General features: G+C 55.6%; 2 protein-coding genes across 2 annotated transcripts; one reads left to right on the top strand and one right to left on the bottom strand.

Annotated features, from left to right (window-relative positions):
* Positions 1-352: 352 nt before the first annotated feature.
* VOLCADRAFT_107342 (uncharacterized protein) lies at positions 353-11,290 on the top strand (the record flags this gene model as incomplete). Its single annotated transcript, XM_002956648.1, has 22 exons — positions 353-794; positions 979-1,130; positions 1,560-1,691; positions 1,962-2,033; positions 2,196-2,657; positions 2,890-3,102; positions 3,741-4,028; positions 4,252-4,443; positions 4,711-4,818; positions 4,955-4,960; positions 5,019-5,498; positions 5,665-5,811; positions 6,163-6,453; positions 6,683-6,746; positions 6,873-7,021; positions 7,365-7,505; positions 7,663-7,817; positions 8,034-8,192; positions 10,125-10,355; positions 10,455-10,620; positions 10,805-10,905; positions 11,119-11,290. The coding sequence occupies 22 exons, from the start codon at positions 353-355 to the stop codon at positions 11,288-11,290; spliced, it is 4,323 nt and encodes a 1,440-aa protein (XP_002956694.1).
* Positions 11,291-12,445: 1,155 nt separating this feature from the next.
* On the bottom strand, positions 12,446-16,204 carry VOLCADRAFT_42159 (uncharacterized protein; the record flags this gene model as incomplete). Its single annotated transcript, XM_002956600.1, has 8 exons — positions 12,446-12,703; positions 13,044-13,205; positions 13,413-13,562; positions 13,837-13,999; positions 14,231-14,447; positions 14,867-15,008; positions 15,346-15,465; positions 15,944-16,204. Coding segments are annotated over 8 exons (1,473 nt in total), but the record flags the coding sequence as incomplete, so codon positions are not given.
* Positions 16,205-18,312: the final 2,108 nt, after the last annotated feature.

The following is an 18,312-nucleotide window of genomic DNA, read 5'->3' as shown; positions in this document are numbered from 1 at the left end:
CCTCGAGTAGACAGCGTTTATGGCGACTCCCACAGATGGTGCAGAAGTTGCAAGATGATACATGGTGAATGTTGCCAAGCACCTTGGCAACGACGAGCGTCACCATAAACAGAATGTCCGGGTACAACTCATAGAGATATGGTCGTGGATAACACTTGATCTGCCAATTGATATTGCCGTATAAACCGCCGCTCCCTTCTGGGGTTCGGCAGTTGCTCGAGCGGCACCATGACTATGTGGCCTGGACTCGGCAATATAACTTTGTAGTGGAGCTTTACACTTACCTTATTACCGTACTATGAATTAACCCAAGTAAAGAAGTAAGCCAGGGGCGGTGCCCCAACCGCAGAACATGGCAAGCGGGAAAAAAGTCACGGACCGCTTCTATTTCTACGAGGAATTAGGCCGAGGAGCATATGGGCAGGTTTACAGGGGTGTGGACTCTCTGTCCGGTCAAGTTGTAGCAATTAAGCAGATCTCCCTTACTGGCATCCCGTCAGATAGCCTTCAGACGGTGATGGGAGAGATTGACCTCCTAAAGACGTTGAACCACAGAAACATCGTTAAATACATTGGTTCCTTCAAGTCGCGGACGCACTTGTACATTATTCTTGAATATATGGAGAATGGCTCGCTGGCCAGTATCATCAAGCCCAATAAGTTTGGGACCTTTTCCGAGAGCCTTGCTGCAGTCTACATAGCTCAAGTCTTGCAAGGTCTTCAGTACCTGCACGAGCAGGGCGTCGTTCACCGTGATATCAAAGGCGCCAACATTCTGACAACTAAGGATGTGGGTAGGGGCATGTCAGAAGCGGTGCCGGAATGCGTTGCATGGACAGCTTACGTGGAGGAGGGGAGGGGGAAGTGTGCCGTAACCAGGGCGGAAAAGGAAACGGAGTCTGAAGACCTCTGATAGAGGGCCGAGCCCCCTGTACAACCTTGATATACTTTAAGTCTTACATGTGCTCGGCACCTTAGTCAAAGCAGCCCTGGACTTTTGCTGGCGTTGTTACCAGGGGCTGGTCAAATTGGCAGACTTTGGTGTCGCAGCGAAATTGGGCGAGCTAGATGAGCGAAAGGACGAGCTGGCAGCGTCGGTGGTGGGCACGCCGTACTGGATGGCGCCAGAGGTGGGTCAGCATAGAGCTTGCAAGGCCAACAGTGGCCAAGTGTGCATGGGGGTTTTGCCAGGCTGGGGCCAGCCCTAAATCGTTCACGCGTACGCAAGATCATTTCACAGCTTCCTCTTTTGTTCTATGTGGAGTTTGAGTGACAACATCCTGTATTTCACGTGCCTGAATCATTGCATCATTCCGTTGCTCGCTTCCACATGTTATTCAAATCAGAGCGGGTCCACACGCGAGTAGGATGGTCTTAGCCTAACGTTATTGCTTACAGTTCATCTGGAATGTTCACTGGGCGCCCTGTATAGGACCCGACCAAGCATTCCCGGCGGTTGCGTCGGGGTGCAGGCCGTAGCTCTACCCAGTGCAGTTCAGCGGCTCGTTGAAGCCTTGTCTCACGTGTAGATGTTCCACATGGCGCATCTAACCCCACAGGTTATAGAGATGACCCAGGTGACAAGCAGCAGTGACATCTGGTCGGTTGGCTGCTTGATCATTGAACTCCTGACAGGCTACCCACCGTACTTCGACATGGTGCCCATGTCGGCGATGTTCAGGATTGTGAAGGTCAGGCGGATTAGGAGAGGGGAAAACCAGGCGTATCGGTGTGCCACGCACATGCACGCATATCATGTTGCACTGAAGTCTGGACGAATAGAAGGCATGGCGGGGTGACCTAGGAATGCAGGCACAGCCAAGAATGCCATTGTGCAGAAATGGCCAGCGTGGCAGTTTATCCGTATGAAGCCAGAAGGGTATGTCGCCAGTTTCACAAGGTGCGTAAGGCCACTAGAAGATCGCTTGGTCTCGCCCCGTCCGCCTGTCGGTGATGTGCAGGACCCCCAACCTCCCTTGCCCGAGAGCATCACCCCGCTCCTGCGGGACTTTCTGTCCCTGTGCTTCCTTAAGGTAATCGGCGAATCTACGGCGCGTCCCTCTCATCCTTCGCATAGTAGGGCGCGCTTTCCCTGCCGCCACGGCATGGGCACAGGAAGCTCGTCTTCATTTTGTGCCAAGCCGGGTTAAACTACCGGCCCTATTCGATTATCACGTGGATACTGTGCGGCGCAGGATGCCAAGTTGCGACCGGATGCAAAAACGCTTCTCCAGCACGAATGGATGCAGTATAATCGCCGCACCCTGCGGATGAGCTGGCGCCGGGACAGGGGCCAGACCTTTCGCACGCTCGTTCAGAACCGCACGGCGGCGCGGCAATCGCCAGATGCACACGAACACATTAGCAGCGTCGTCACGCGGATGATGGCCGCCGCGGACGAAGAGGTGTCTGGTGGCGACGCAGCGAATGCAAACGGTTTGGATAGCGTTTCGTCGGGGATGCTTGGCCCGTTAGGTGCAGGTGCGGCGGTACCGCTTGACAGGGGCTCCCAGGATCCGTCCGCATTGGGAGCTGGCGGTGACGGACGGATCAGCGGTAATGAGGCTGGTGTTCCAGCTGCGGCGCCAGCCGGTGAAGAACCGACAACCGCGTTGCTGGCAACTGCACCACAGTACAGTGACTCAACATCAGCGGCGGTGGGTTCTACCCTGCCATACACGCTGGCGGAACCGGCACCATCAACATCGCCAAGTGCCAACGGTGCAGATGCCGGGGCATCAGTGTGGGCACCACAGAGGTTGGAAGGGCTGGCGATGCCACCTCAGGCTGGGGCGGCAGGGCCCGCCGCAGCAGCCGCGATGGTGCCAGGAGGCCAGGGGGCGGACGCAGCACCTGCTGCACCCCATTTGCATCATGCCGTGGACGCAGGGCACGCCTGGGCGGTGCCGGGTGGAGTGCAGCCTGGTCCCCTCATGGGTCTCATCCAGAGGCTTCACGGCACGGCAGTTTGTGATGGAGCAGGGGCGCAAGGAAGGCCCAATCCACGCGACCTTGCGGGATGGATGGATGGCGGCGGGCAGGCGTATGATACGTTGGGCCATGTATCACGGCCTGCAGGCGCATGGCCTGGCGCAGACTCAAGTGGGTAGCCGAAAATCCAGCCCTTGGATGACTGTCTGGCCACGAGAGTTCTCTGTGACATGGTCAGCGGTCAGGGGTGTAAGGTTGTAGCTGCCAGGGCTGTAGCTGTTTGGGCATTCCAGGGTAACATAACGACTGTCCATGCCCTGTACATCATGAGCGTGCTCCGCACCGTATGGAGCACTTGCACGTCGCTGCATATTCAGTTGTTGCTACGTGTCCAAATTCAAGCTTGACATCTCCACTTGGTGATAGTGTAAACGAACAGACTGGCTGCACACGTCGCAAGTGGCATACAGCACCAGCAAATCCTGGCCCACTACAGTGACTGCCGCAGGGTACGTGGACACACATGGGACCTGGGGACCCTTGGAGGCGGATACTGTGGGCAGCAGCCTCACATCGCAAGCGACGTTGCTCAGGCGGCAGGTAACTGGCAGCGACACCAGAATATACCGGTTATCGTTGCAGCTGCTTCCTGTCGCAGCCGCCGTGCATGCGGGCCACCATGTACACTGATTGCCTTTGGCGAGACGTAACTGACACGGTTCGAAGCGAAGTGTGCTGTGTACAGTCGCGTTGCGGTGCCAAGGCACATTTATCTTGGTATAGGTACATGCTTCTGGTGCCGACTGCAGGTTCGAGACCTCGTCCAAAAGATGAGGCCGGGCGCACGGCAAGAGCCGCTAACCTCCAGAGAACCCTTAACCGCAAGAGAAGGACCTGCAACCAGCGCTGCAAAAGCCATTAAGGAACTCGAGCAGATGATCTCTGCGCCGGTGCCCCCTCCGCTCGCCTCACCCTCGGGCCCGTGGCAAGGGGTCGGGGAGGAGACCCAGCACCAGCCGGCGGAGGTGAAGGCCATGTTCCTGAGTGAGGGCGGCGTCCTTGTCATGATGGAGGTGCTGGATGCGGATAACCAGAAGGTACGTAGTCCCGGCGGCTCGTAACTGGGCCATGGCTTTCTCGCCCTACCTTGATGGTCGACCGAGCTTATTTTGCACCTACGCGCCAGTAGTGTACTCATGGCGCTGGTGCCCGTGGGCGAAAGCGATACTGGTGACTGTTTGATTGTCGTGCGTTTGGCCCATGTACTCTCTTGCTATTGTGTCAACACCCCAATTGCTGTACTGACGCTGGATTCCGCAGGCGGTGGAGGCGGTCCTTGACCTGCTCATGGTGCTCATCCGTGAAGATGTACGCCTGCTGGAAAGTTTATGCTTGGTAGGCTTAGTGCCGGCAGTTACACGATACACGCAGCAGCCGTATCCCGTCAGCCTTCGTCTTAAGGCAGCCGCGTTCGTGCACTCCCTATGCTTCCAAGGAGACTCGACCTTGCAGGTGCGCGACGCAGGGGAGGTGACTCACTCCAGGAACGGGCTCGAGTGGTTAGGGTTTAGGGATGTGTGGCCGTGAAGATGCGGATTTGTATGGTTTCACATGCTGGCAGGCCGTCGCATTTCTTTGTTCTGTCAACGCAGCTGCAAGCATCGCCAAAAGGCCTTGGCTCTTTCATGAGCATCGAGCCTATGCCCTTGATCTGGAGAAGAAGGCTGGTATCAGTTGTGCTGTCATCCGCTGTGCTTGGCCTCTTCTTGGTGACTGCAGTTATTCATTGCAGCCGGCGGCCTCCGGCAGCTTTGTTGGATGGTGGCGGACAGCGTCGCTTCGGAGCCGTCGCCACTGAGCCACGTCGCTATACAGTGCTTGCTGCAGGTAATGTTAGATGGGTGGATACGGACACGGACTAAGTCGGGTTATGCTTGGAGCTTGCCTAGGTGTGTGTTGCAATAGGTGTGTGTCGCAATGTAGCTCCTGTCCTGCCTACGGGACTCTACATGAAACACCGCAGTGGCCTGTGAGTTTGTGGCGCGCTGCACTGTGTCCCCGCAAACATGATCCGCCCTAATCCGCAGGTCCTCCGGTGCTACAACACCCTGCCGCGCAACCATGTCTGCCGCATCCTGGCGCAATGCGGCCTGGTGCCCCGGTTGTATAAGCTACTGAAGGAGGCTATCCTGATGCGGAACAACTTGGTGCAACACCACGCTTCTCAGCCCGGTCGGGGCGCTGCCAACGCTGCGAACGGTGTTGGTGCCTCGGGGCCCCCGAATGCAGCACAGCAGGCCGATGGTGCTGCTGCTCATGCTTCGGGGGCCCACCATGTTCGGTCCGTTTCAACTGCACCCTTGCTATCTGAGGGGCCAGCACGGAGGGGCCCAGAGCCAGGCGTCGTGCCGGGCACGCCTGCCGGGGGTGGTGCTGTTGCTGGGGTGCACCGCACGGCAACGGCACCGTTGCTTGCCGGCGCGGGGTCGGGCAACTTGGGGACGGCTGTGGAGACGCGAGGCGCTGGCGGCATAGGTATTCCTGGTGAAACGCTGACTTATGAGCAGGTGAGGTGCACTGATGTCGGCCGGAGCGGCTTAGTGGAATACAGGGCAGAACGTCAGGCTTTCTGCTGCTTGACCCTGCCTCTGCTCGGCCTGCTTTTGCTCGGATTCCTCATGTCGGCAACTTGTGTGGAATCCCTGTCTGGCTTATGGCACGCTTTGTTTATAGGTGCTGTACCTGATGGACGAAACGGTTCGATTGCTGGTGGTGCTGAGCAACGCCGATGGCGCCGTGAAGAGCGCGATGTGCACACGAGACAACCTGCTGCAGCACCTAGATTGTCTGCGACGCCTGCAGCCGCCGCACCTGGTCCAGGTGGGGAGTCCAAATAAGCGATGAATTATGGGGCGGCCGGTCAGGGCTGTGGCATGCATTGGGCTCAGAAAGGAAAAGATATTTCCCGTCATGCCTTGCGTGTGCGAATGGGAGGGGCAGTAATGGGACGTGTGTAGGCGAGAAGGCAAGGAACAGATCTCAATGCGGTTTGTCCGCTATTTATATTTTGCTGCGCTGACCGGCAGCCCAAATGGGGTTCAGCGCGCGGACAGACGTCCCCGCCATTCGCGGCTGAGAGCAGGTTTTGCTTAAGGCAGCGAAGATTGCACTCATGGGTCGCTGTTATCCTATGTGATCCCAGTCACCTTTTCGCATGTGTCGAACCCACAGATGCTTCACTGCATGCGCAACCTCACGAGCGATCCGGCGGTGCTGCCCGCTATCAAGGACGCCGGTGCCATTGCTTGCCTGGTCCCCATGCTGGCGCATGCTTCTGATGGTTCCGCTGCAAGCAATGCTGGCGCCGGTTCGGCCGCCACGGCCGGTGCAGCGTCCAGCGGATCAGGGGCATCTACGGGTCCAGGGACCAATATTCTGAACGCCGCTGGTGTACTGCCCAAGAGTGAGGTCCAAATGGAGGCGCTGAATGCACTGTATAATCTTTGCATGTACAATAAAAAGGTGCGACGGCTGTGCAGCGTCTATGGCCACATTGCCCATTGCAGGCTCCTGGGTGGACCATGCTTGCTTTTCCTCCCCTTGCACGTCCTTTCCTCCTATTGGGAACCGTCCGCCATTCTTCATCGCTGGCGCTGCTGCTTTGCGTACCATTGCGTGGGTTTTGTTCGCGAATTTTGTGCCTTGAAAGCTGAAGTTGCCTTACCGTACGGTGCCCCACCTATGGTTGTAGGTCCATATGGAAGCTGCGGCTTCATCCAACATTATCCCGCATCTCTGCTCGTTTGCCGCTCAAGGTTGGGCAGCCGTATCCAGCATCAGAATGCAGCGGCAGGCCTCGGGCGGGCCACAGACACCGCGCCTTGGGCAGACCTCCTCATCACCCACGGACCCAGCCGGCATGGCCCCGGGATCGCCCGCAGCCCTTGCAGCAGCCGCGGCACAGTGGCCCACCGTCCGCGGATTCGTTGTTCCTATGCTACTGGGAATGGTCTACTGCAGCGCCAATACTCGCATGAAGCTATTCCAGAGCCACGGCCTTGAGATCTTCCTACAGCTGCTATCCAATGAGGTGCCAACGGCGTCGATTATGATTTCGGGTGCATATGTCCGGATGACTGGATGTCCCTAGCTAGTCGGGGACCACACCATGCATATAGAGGCCAAGTTGATATATATTATTTACTCAACGGCGCACCCGTTATCACAGATACGCTGACGGGAATGTGCGCCAGGGTTTTTGCGATCCCCGCATCTCTCGCGCATGAGCAACTGCGAACGCTGCAACATGCCACGACTTGAATTTATCACGCATCGTCATCCCGTGGATGCTATTTGCCATTTAGTATCATGAGCGCAGAAGATTACTAACGGTTGATGGGATTGCTTGCGCCTCGGCCTTATAAAATGCATAGGACAGCCGCAGCGTGCTGGGCGTGCTGCAAGCTCTGGACAGCTGGCTAGCGGAGGACCACAACCGTGTGGAGGCACGGCTGACGCAGCGGGACGCGGTTACGCACCTGGTGCAGTTATACTCCAGGAGCTGCGCGGCGCAGGTAGGATTTCCTAGCGTGGGCTTGCATCGGTGATTATGCTTTGCCGTGCTTGCTGGCAAGATGAGGGACGTTGAACGAATGGACCCGCAGTCCACCGTCAGCATATTCCGCTTTCCTTGGATATGCATGCATGCGGCCCGCTTTGGCGTACCTGTAGGACATGCAATCCAAGCTTGAGACACTGCGGACCATGCTGGGCCGGTCGTCGAAGCTCGCGGTGGCGCTCGCGATGGGCGGCCTTGTGCCCTGGCTGCTGGCCATGATTCAGCACGCCGCGCCCATCAACCGCGTCAAGATTTTGGATATTGTCAGGTGCGTTATCCGTCCGTGTCGCGTGACGTTCATCTTGGCAGGTGTTGAGGGCTTGGGTGTATGGCTTCCATGGATATATTGTGTGTTAAGGAAAACCCATACACATGGCATGGGAACGCACAGCGGGTTCGGCTAATTTGTATGTTCGGTCCAGGGTACAGTACGGCGGTTTCTGTGGAAATTCACTATTCGTATTTTACCACTCACGTGGCGCAGGATACTGTACGAGCACTATCCTCGGCCCAAGGAGTTTATCATGATGTATAAGATTCAAGACATCCTGGCCGCGCTGCTCAAGACACATGGCCGGGATGCAGATGCCGTAATTCAGCAGGCGCAGCGACTTTTGGCTGCCTTTGACATTAACGTGCTCCTGTGAGGTGCATGACTGGCATGGAGCACGTTGCAGCTTGTGGTGTCGTGGATAAACTGTGTATGGCAGCGCTACGGGAAAGTGCGCACCGTTGTGCACGCGCTCGAACTTGCCGGCGCGTCCTAGCGCTGCTGAAAATATGGGGGAGTAATGTGGTGGCAATGACAGGAGGCTTAAAACCTGTGAAGGAATGGCAGTTAAGGAACGTTGGTCCTGGGTTTTTCTGACGCTGAAGGCTCGCTTTGCCAGGGGAGATGCGTGGGCTTCTGCCTCTTGGGAGCATGTATTGGTGCTCCACGGTCCCAGTGTCCAACCTCCTATTACCTGGATTGGGGTTGCTGCGGTTATCCGTTCCTGCGCCATGTGGGCTACATGCATAATTGTCTTCGCACTTACTTCGGATTAGAGTGGTCATAAAACCTGACCATTGACGTGGCGCTTGTATAGCAACCTATGCTGCGCAGTCGGCTGTTTGGAAACACCATCATCTGCATCGTTTGGGATTGTGAAGGTTTATGCCTGGCTGGAATGCGGTTACAAACATGGAGAGTTGGGCATTGGGATGGAAGATAGCGGGTACACTGCAACATTTGCAGGGCGCCAGGAACATGATGAGGTGACGGTGCGTTATACGCATGTAACTGACTAGTCGACACGCCTCGCAGCTGTGGCTCTTATCGTACGCATGGCACAAGTTTGGGGTTTACTTCATGCATTTTGATTACCCTACAGGATCCAGGGGCCAATACAGCCTGTCCTCAATGGAGGCCATAATGCGTCGGATGGTGACGCAGGTTCTATAGCTAACATTATTTGCAAGCTCGTGAGAACATCCAGGGATCAGACCCGTCAAGTTACCAGGGTAGGGTAAATGGCGGTACAAAGCAGGTTGTGTGAATAAAATGCTTGCTGGATCGACACACAGCGGAATCAACCAAAAGATTTCCATAGCCACAGGGTTACTGATGCGACGCACTCGAACAGCGTGCGCCTCATCTCGTTAAGTCGGTATTGCAGGGGTTTTTACAGCCTACTAAGCAACAGGTGAACGAAAACTTGACTGCAGCTTGGGCTTGGGGACCCGGCTTGTTCCCCGCCCCCTCCGCTCGATTGGACGTGACGAAATCTTTTTCTACCGCTTTGCAAGCCTCCCCGTCCATGTCTCTAACTAAAGTCCCTTGCTTCATATGCCAATAATGGACCGGACTAGTCGATATCGTTCTCCGCATGTACGACATAAGTCGCGTACAATGTGTTGCAATTTAGTTCCGGTTACTTTTCCGGCTCTAACTAGAACACGCGGCAGATCGACACAAAGCATAAAATCGACGAAATAAGCTCCCTGACCGAAACCGCTTTGCCGGCGAGCAGCATTTCGCTGAATGGTGTAATAACGAGTGAAACGATAGTCGTGAGCAAATTTACTAGCAACAAGTCACCTGGTTTCTTGCGCTGCAGACTGGTAGGTGCCGAGCATATCCGATGTGTCCTTGCGAGCCTCTGGCTGAAGATATTTAATGCAGCCTGAACGTTGTCCGACATTATCAGCCATCCTCCAGGTGCAAGCTGGTTCCGGCGGTGGACGGGAAGTAGTGCCCCTGCCGCTAGAAGCGGCTTGGGTGGGCTGTGGTGTCCTCTATTAGCGGCAGGTTGCTGCGTCTGGCTCTCTACATTATTTTGCAGCTCAAATGACCAGCCGGCAAACAGAAAGCTGGAGAGTGCCCCCCCCATCAGGGCGTCAAGAGGCTCCAGACCTCGTAACTGACTCCGAGTCAGAGGAGTCTGAAGATGCGTCCGGTTCCGATCAGGAGGAGCCGAGCTGGTACGGTGTCCTGTTCACGCGGAAACTAGGAGGGCTGGGAATACGCCGCCCCGATTTGAGGCCGCCTACTGCATCCCGGAAAATTTGTTTGTACATTTCTATATTCCTGCAGGATTTCGTGGTTTTGCAGCCTTCGTGGTAATGAGTTCTTCTGCGAGGTTGACGAGGAATACATAGAGGATGACTTCAATTTGTCGGGGCTTAGCTCGCAAGTGCCCTACTATGAATATGCACTGGATATGATACTGGATAACGAGCCCCCCCACGATGTGATGCTCACGGACCAGCAGCACGAGCTGCTTGAGAGCGCAGCAGAGATGCTGTATGGGCTCATACATGCAAGGTGATTACGGAACCGCTACAGGGGCATGACTGTGGGTATGTAAGCGTCAGAGCCCGTACTTATAGATGCCGGGGTTTTTGCGGCGACGGCCGTGCGCAGGTATATTGTCACGGCCCGGGGGTTGGCGTGCATGCTTGAGAAGTTCAAGAACTACGAATTCGGCAGGTGCCCCCGCTTCTATTGCGAGGGGCAGGCCTGTCTCCCGGTCGGCACGTCGGACGTGCCGGGGCAATCAACTGTGAAAATTTTCTGCCCGAAGTGCGAGGTAGGTGCAGTAGCATGAACATACGTTTTGAGTACTTACCCAGATTATAGGGTCAAATTGTTTATATCTACGTAGATTTGTACGGGAAGATGCTGCCGCTCTACGGCGAGGCATAGGACGGACGAACAAAAAATAAGTTTATGCGATGTTGATGCCGCGGTGTATTGCTTCGATAACCCTCCAGGACATTTTCTACCCGCGCTCCGAGTATCAGTGCAGCATTGACGGGGCGTACTTCGGTACGACTTTCCCACATCTGCTACTTATGACCTACCCTATGTACAGGTGGGCACTAGCGCAGTGGGTTACCTATGCTCATACTTGGTCATTCCATCCATCCAACTCTTTCCAGGCGCATCATTGTGTAAATGGCGTCGTGTCCACGTTGTCCATGGGGAACGAGGAGGGCCAATGATGTTCCGTTGATAGAAAAGCTTTCCTGAGCGCACTGAATGGGGGTTGGCCTTTGCTCTGTCCTCCCGTCTCTTGCTCCATAAGGCCGCCCAAGAGCATGGAGCAGTATGTGCCGCGCATTTTTGGCTTTAAGCTGCACCCCACGGCGTACGGCAATCGAGAGCCGGCGATGGCGCGAACTAACCAGCGGAGGATAGCAGCACGGGAAGCAAATCCGAAGGACGGTCAGCAAAAGCAAGAAGACGATAGCTTGTAATCCTGCAATATGGGGAAATGCTCCGCGGTTAGGGTGCAACGGATGCCCAGCAAGGGGAGCACTGTAGCACGTCGCTCTTTGACGACATGCCTGGTATGGCTTGCCTACCGACGTGCGCCCTGAAGCAGGATAGCGTTTCTGAGCTCCCGAATTGCCAAAAGGGGTCTTTACGGACTATGCCGCTCTTCTGCGAGCATGCGCCAAAGGTTGCATATGCAGAGACCTTGTGTGGTCTTGTGCGGTCTTCAAGTGGAGCAGGGCTGTCATGCCGTCTGCAAGCGCTCGCTTCCTGTATTTTGCAGGTTGCAGAAGAGAGGGAATGTGCGGGTCTGAGGCATGGGGCATACCAAGCACCCCGATGCCGCACATTTGGCTTGGACGATGTTAGTTTGTCCACTCAGATTTGGCAATTTGTCAAAACCCTGGCGTGCGATCGGGTGCATATGTGCTGCGGTCTTGGACGTGTTTTGTGGCACGTGTCTATGTGGAATTACGTTACAGGGTGTTGTGCTATTGTCGTTTTGATGATAAGGCGTCCTGCATATGCGCATCCATGTCGTTGCATGGACTCCGTGCGATTCAGGCGACGCATCGTGCTAACGGGGCTAGGAACTCAATCAAATTGTCGAAGTCCATAAATATGGCGGCGTTTCAGGCTGCGTAGTGAAAATGCCTAATGTGGACTGCAGCATGGCTACGTGACAACACAAAGAGCTTTTACTGGCTTTTGATGGCTTGGGCGCTTCGTTTCAATCATGTCGTTTATTACAACGATGCCATGCAACCTCACATGGTTGCCTGCACGAAAATCCCAGGTCCTTTCAGGGCCACGACCACACACAGGTCGATTACCGGGCAAAAAATGACACAGAAATCCAATGACATGGCACAGTTATTAGCAGCATACGCCCGATAACTACAACACCATGTCGCCCACGTGTCACTGATTTTCCACATTTCACTGATTAACCACACAGGACCACTCTAAACTGCGTTACCATCAAATCACCGCACATCACAGCATGCTCACCACCCACCCACCCTGCACTCATCCATCGACAAAACTTGACGCAGCGCATTCGAGACTGGTAAATTAGCCATTTGAATGAACATCCTGCAAAACTAACCTGCCCATGTCGTCAATCCTTTCTAGAGGAGCTCCTGCATATTCGAAATAACCCGGAATCCATGCCCATCGGGCAGTGGCTTGTTGCCCGCCCGCACCACCAGCACCGCCTTCCAGCCCGCCGCACTGGCCGCCTGAGCCTCTGCCAAGCTATCAGTGGCAAACAGGATGTCTGCAGGCGAGTCGGTGCCCAGTGCCAACGCAATGTTATTGTAGCTGGACGACTCTATCTTGGCGCCCGATGTAGTATCGAAGAAGCCGCACAGGTAGGGCCGCAGATCACCAACCTAAAGCACGACCGGCCAATGATTAGAAAATGAGCTAGTGTGCCAACATTATCAAGGAAGGTGCTTGCGAATAGGTCTTGTGCTCTTGATAGGTCAGGGAGCCACAGCAACGCTATCGCGTGGCCTGGAGTATGCAAGAATCGAATTGCTGTCCACTCGGTTACCGTAGCTTTTATATATTTGATATCGGCCGATACAAACGTGCGCAACACACGAATGAATCAACTCGAGCTTTGGCAGATAGCGATGTGCATATCGCAGGATGATTTTCTTAGACCCTCGTCCTGTTGACTTTCCCTCCTGCCCCTGTTGACTTTCCCAATTCCCCCCTCCTGCCCACCTGCGAGAAGCCAAAGAACAGGCGCTGCGCCTCGCGGCTGCCCGATGAATAGATGTAGGTCTTAATGCCCGCCGAGCGCCACTCCACCAGCGCGTCTGGCACATCACGGAACAGCTCGGACCGCATGGCGCCAGACTCGAATCCAGACCTCCAGATGTGTCCCTAAGAATATTGTAACAGCCAAGGGCACCAGGAGCACCGAGTCGTCCGCGTGCGCAGTTCACATCTGTGATCGGTGCTTAATGGGTCCTCCTCTTCAAGTGCGCCACGGACATGACTTCATTGCCTATGCCGCTCCCAAGGCTACCTGAACCCCAACATGCATCTTTCCGTTATGACCGGACCCCGGAGCCTTGCCCTACTCCTCACCTGCAGCGTCTTCAGCGCCGTCACCTTGCGGTCCGCTGCTATCGCCGCTTCCACCCAGTCGACCACGGCATCCACCACTTCAGCCTTATCTGCACCCGCTGGTGGTATCTCGCACACGCCTGCGAGACCCGCCGCCACGTCAGCGGCCGCCTGGCTCCGGATCCGCGTATGTAGGGCAGGGTTAAGGAAACACCGGCGCCAGGCGAGGAGAAAGCGGCAACAGGACAACAGCGCGATATGCGGAGCGGGTTATAGGTGGAGCTTCAGGTGCTGCTAGCCGCTTCAGGTGTTGCTTCTGGCCGCAAGCATCGCAATGACTGGCCCGGCCCCTGTATCCCCGGTCCTGATGTTCGCTTTTGTTCCGTTTTTCCTTACTAGCTTGGCCTGTTCTTGTCTGGCCGGCCCCTTCCCCCTTCTCACGCACCTGCTCCCTGATGAGCTGGATGTCCGCTTGCGTCTCCGCTGAGTCAACGGACCCCTCCAGAAAGGCCCGGCAGTGCTGCTTAGCGTACGGAAACATGACGTCAGCCACGAAGCTGATGGGCGCTACCGTGCCCTCGATGTCGAGCACGATGCAGGTCGGTAGGCTGGAGGGAATAGGGATGAAGGAGGATCACCGGAGCCCCAAGAATGGCCCATAGCAAGCAGTGGAAGAGAACGGTTGGGTGAGGAAAAGAGTAAGAAGAAGACACCGGGCCCCGGGAGGAAACGGACTGGATGGCTCGTAAGCGAAGCAAGGGCGCGGGGCGCGGCGAAGGTCGTGAAAGGCATGTCCTTCTGCCATCGGCTCGCTTTATTGTTTCAATCACCCCACTCACGCTGCACTGTGCTTGACCTTGAGCTTCTTGTGCACCTGACGGTCCACGGTACCGTTTGTAGTTGCCGCCGCCCCGTTGCCGTTGGCAATAATGGGGGCCGGAGGGCGGCGGTAGTCCAGCCCCATGGCGTTCATTCGCACGGCCGCCTCGAACAGGTAATCATAGCACTCCGCCTGCGTCTTGGCCTGTATCCAGTCCTTACCCCACACGTACACACCTGGGAGAGGGCCGGGAAGCAAGAGACAAGCTAACTCTGACGTGTAAGAGGGGGCCCGCGGCTGAACGTGTCAAATGTGTGTGTGTGTGCGCGTGATCCACCACCTTGAGTTCCGTTACTCTCCAAACGTGTAATGTGCATGTCAGCGCAATCCTGTAGCAGTGGCTCCATTTCAAAGCCAGGGGGTTTGGCCGGTAAGGGAAACGAAACAACCCCGAACCTATCTCGCAGTGCGATCTGGCCCATTAACCCCTAATCTAATGCCCCATATCGTTACCAACCGTTCGCCGCCCGGTTGGAACATTTGTTTCTATGTCTCCTTCCGGCATTGCCCCCCAATCCTACCGCTCCCCGGGTCCGTACCATAACGGAGTGCCCACCCAGACACCCAATTACCCATCAGGAACTGACCCACCCACCGTGTCTGCGCACTAGCACCGCGTTCGCCTGCGGGTAGTCCGCAATGGCCTGACGCAGCCGGTCCGTCAGCTCGCACTCACGAGCGGTGTTTTCGATGACGGGCACAATGCACTTGCCGTAGAAGCCATGGCCCTCAATTCCCTGGGGTTAAGGTTGGGGTACCGGGCGCCACGCCACGCCAACAGTTACGCCACACGCACCAAAAGGTTCCCGTATGAACCACATATATACACAAACAGACAACGTGCACACGCAGACACCTGTTTGTGCTGCAGCGGATATAGGGCGCCCGCATTAAGGGTGCACGGGAAGCTGAGACGGGCGAATATGAATGATGGGAAAAGTGACAATGAGACCTGAAAGCTTTCCATCGTGCCAGCGCAGAGGTCTTCTGCGTCCCCGCCAAGCCTATCAGTTAGGACGTGCCCTTGCAAGTACGGCGACCGGCGTGCACGCGACACCTGGCGCAGTTTCTTACCTTGATCATCTCCACGTGTGTGATGACGAACTCGGACGCCTCCGGGTCCAGCATGGTGGCCAGCACGGCGTTCATGGAGTGGCTATGGATCACCGCCCCCGCGTTACGCAGTTCATAGGCCTATCGATGCGTGTGAATTCAGGAGGTCCAGGATGCATGTATTATAGGGAAGTGGGGGGCAGGAATTAAGTCGCCGACGCGATGCCTGGCCACCGGGACCGCTAGCAGACGGACCACAACGGTTTAGTTGGTGGAGTGCTGCCAGTTGAAAATGGGTCATTTGAGGCGTGTCCGTACATCCCGAGCGCCGCAGACCTCCAGATGATGTGACGAGGTATCCCCAGTAAGTACTCGTTTGGGCTAACAACCCGCACCATTGGACACTAAAATGGTAGTCTGGCAGCTTTTAATCCCAGCAGATGTCGCAGTGACCCCGCTGTCCCATCCAACAGCACATCACCAACAAGAGAGGGGCGAGGACCTAACAAAATGGCGATGTGATCCAACGAAGTCGGGCCGTCGCGGGCCGCTGCGCATAACGGTAGCTTGGGCGCAGGGAGAAAAAAGCGGCTCCCTAAGATTCCAGATAGATTCTCACCGCCATGAACAGCGGGGAGCACTCGCTTAGCTTTGGCGGCCTGTTTGGAGGTGGCTTCGTTACTGGCGTGTAGATGACCTCCCCTTTGCTGTCCAGCACGAACATGTCGTCAGGCTGCATACGTTCCTTTTGCACACCCGACGGCGCCATGACAATTTCACCGCCAGCCTTGACAGAGATGCCGCCGCCGGTACCAGAGACCCATCCTTGGTCGTAAAACAAACGACACAGCTCACATATCAGATTTTTGGCTTCGTCCACTGAAATTGACATTGCTGAAGACTGAAGTCTGGCTTGTGTTACGTTATTTATCGAGCAAATTTGCAAATTGTAGATGACAGATCGCGTAGAGCTTGGCACGTCTGTGGCACGCAAGCGCTTTAAAAACAATTCGGACGGCGCTCGCGAAGATGCGCAAGGTGCGCAAGTATGGAGCAAGCTGCAGCCACGGTGCAAGATCCGTGACAGCATTACCCGACGACAAAACCGGGCGCTGCAATTTTTCACATCAGGTTGACGCCGTAGGTCGTACAACAGCGTTCGTTTGCATCGGAAAACCTTCCGTTAACTGGACAAAAAGATAGATACATATATTTTGTTGCATTTAGTGGCTTGCTCCAGTAAAGGTGGCCGGACGGCCTCAACCGTTGGACTAACCAACGCGTGTGTCTATTCAGGCATCAGCGTTACTTTTACCTTACAGTGACTGACAATTAAACATAGACTGGTCATGTCTTTTTGATTAATTGACTCATCTCGGTAATGAGTTTGACACCATCTCCTAACCATAGCTGTACGGCGAGCATCGGCAGCGAGCGGGTAGATAAATCGAGTGCGAGCAGTGCCCCTATAACCACATTTGTAACCACAGTTGAGCTGGACTGCTGGTGTAAGCTTAGGATCTGGAACGGGCCACTGAGGTGTTAAAAGGGTATCGTCGGGCGCATGAGGGCTCATAGGGCATCGCTCGGAGCAGCAGAGAGGAACATGGAGCTCCCTCTGGAAGCCTAACTTGCACGTTACATCACCTCATTCCGTCCTGAATTTGTGCCGAAGCTACCTTCCGAAACTTGAGTTTTGAGCTGGTTGAACAAGCCCTCCTAGCCTTAACGGCGAGGATGTGAACGGCCGTGCTGTGTTGCGGTAGCAATACTTGCCGTGGACTGTAATGGCGCCCGTGTCCGCTAGCACTATGCCAGCGAAGGTTGCGATGGCATCCTTCTACCTCCGTACATGTGGCCGGTGAATCCATACTGCAGAGCCGGCACATGGATTAGAGCGCACTTCAGTGGCCCGGCATAGATGCAGCAAGGCCGTCTTGTATCGAGACACCTGCCTATAATTTGTTCCGCCCTGCCTGGGACTTGCCGTCTCCCCCATCTGTCCTCCCATCCGGTCATCTGTGCTCAGTGCAGCGTTCCTCGCGGCCGCCTGACCACAGCGGCTCCCTCACAGCCCGCTTGCATCTAGGACCCCGCGACCTTAATTTTGCCACTTCCTCCATTTAGTATTATATCCGGGCACACAAGGGGAGCGTCTCCAAAGCGGCGGCGCACGGCAGCAATGGTGCAAACAGCGGGCGGAAACTGGGGGCAAAGGCCCCGTGCTCGATATCCCTAAGAGGACAGTCTTCGGAGTTGTTGAACTTCATATCCAGGATAGCAAGCGGCTCGTGATACCTCGTGAAACCAGTAATTGTAACAGCAACCCGGCCTACCTAGCAGCTACCGCTGTCTGACTCGCCACATATCCACTCAGACCACTTGGTTAGAAGTTAGAACCAGGACCGGAAGCCCCTGGCAAGCTGCTGTGGTTGGCCAGCAGATAAGGACGCCACGTGCCAACATGCACGCAGCGGAAAGCAACTTTTTAGCATGCGGACTGATGGTGGGTCTCCTTAATAGAGCATCGAATGTGTCAGGACAGAGTGATGCGGTGCGGTTTGCAATTGGGGAAACGAGAGCCCGGGTCTAATTGTACCGCTCTGTGGCGCCCGTGGACGTTATCCTCATCGCCAGGGGGGTGGATCCCTACCTGCGTGCTGATGACTGGGCGCTTAGGGTTTTCGCATGTCGTGTCAATCCTGGAAACGTGTCAACTTCATTGAACAGTGGCGATGCCTGGCACAAGACCGCTTATCGGCACGTCGTTACTGCGAGGTATCGTCCGCGGTTGAGAGTACAACGCATACGCCCCCACAGTTTGCACGAATAACATTGTGTCAGGCAGGAGGGTCCAGCTTACAAGGATGCAAAGATGTGGCTAGAGCTTTATGTTCCATTAGGATGTAGGAAAAGCCCCCACATCAATATGCAACTCAATTGAAGCTACGGAACACGCGTCGTATTAAAGCCAGTATGTTTCCCCTT

This window comes from Volvox carteri (assembly GCF_000143455.1).
Source record: "Volvox carteri f. nagariensis unplaced genomic scaffold VOLCAscaffold_63, whole genome shotgun sequence".
Taxonomy (NCBI): Eukaryota; Viridiplantae; Chlorophyta; class Chlorophyceae; order Chlamydomonadales; family Volvocaceae; genus Volvox; species Volvox carteri.
Note: the sequence above shows the minus strand (reverse complement) of the source record. Positions and strands in the feature narration are given on the sequence as shown.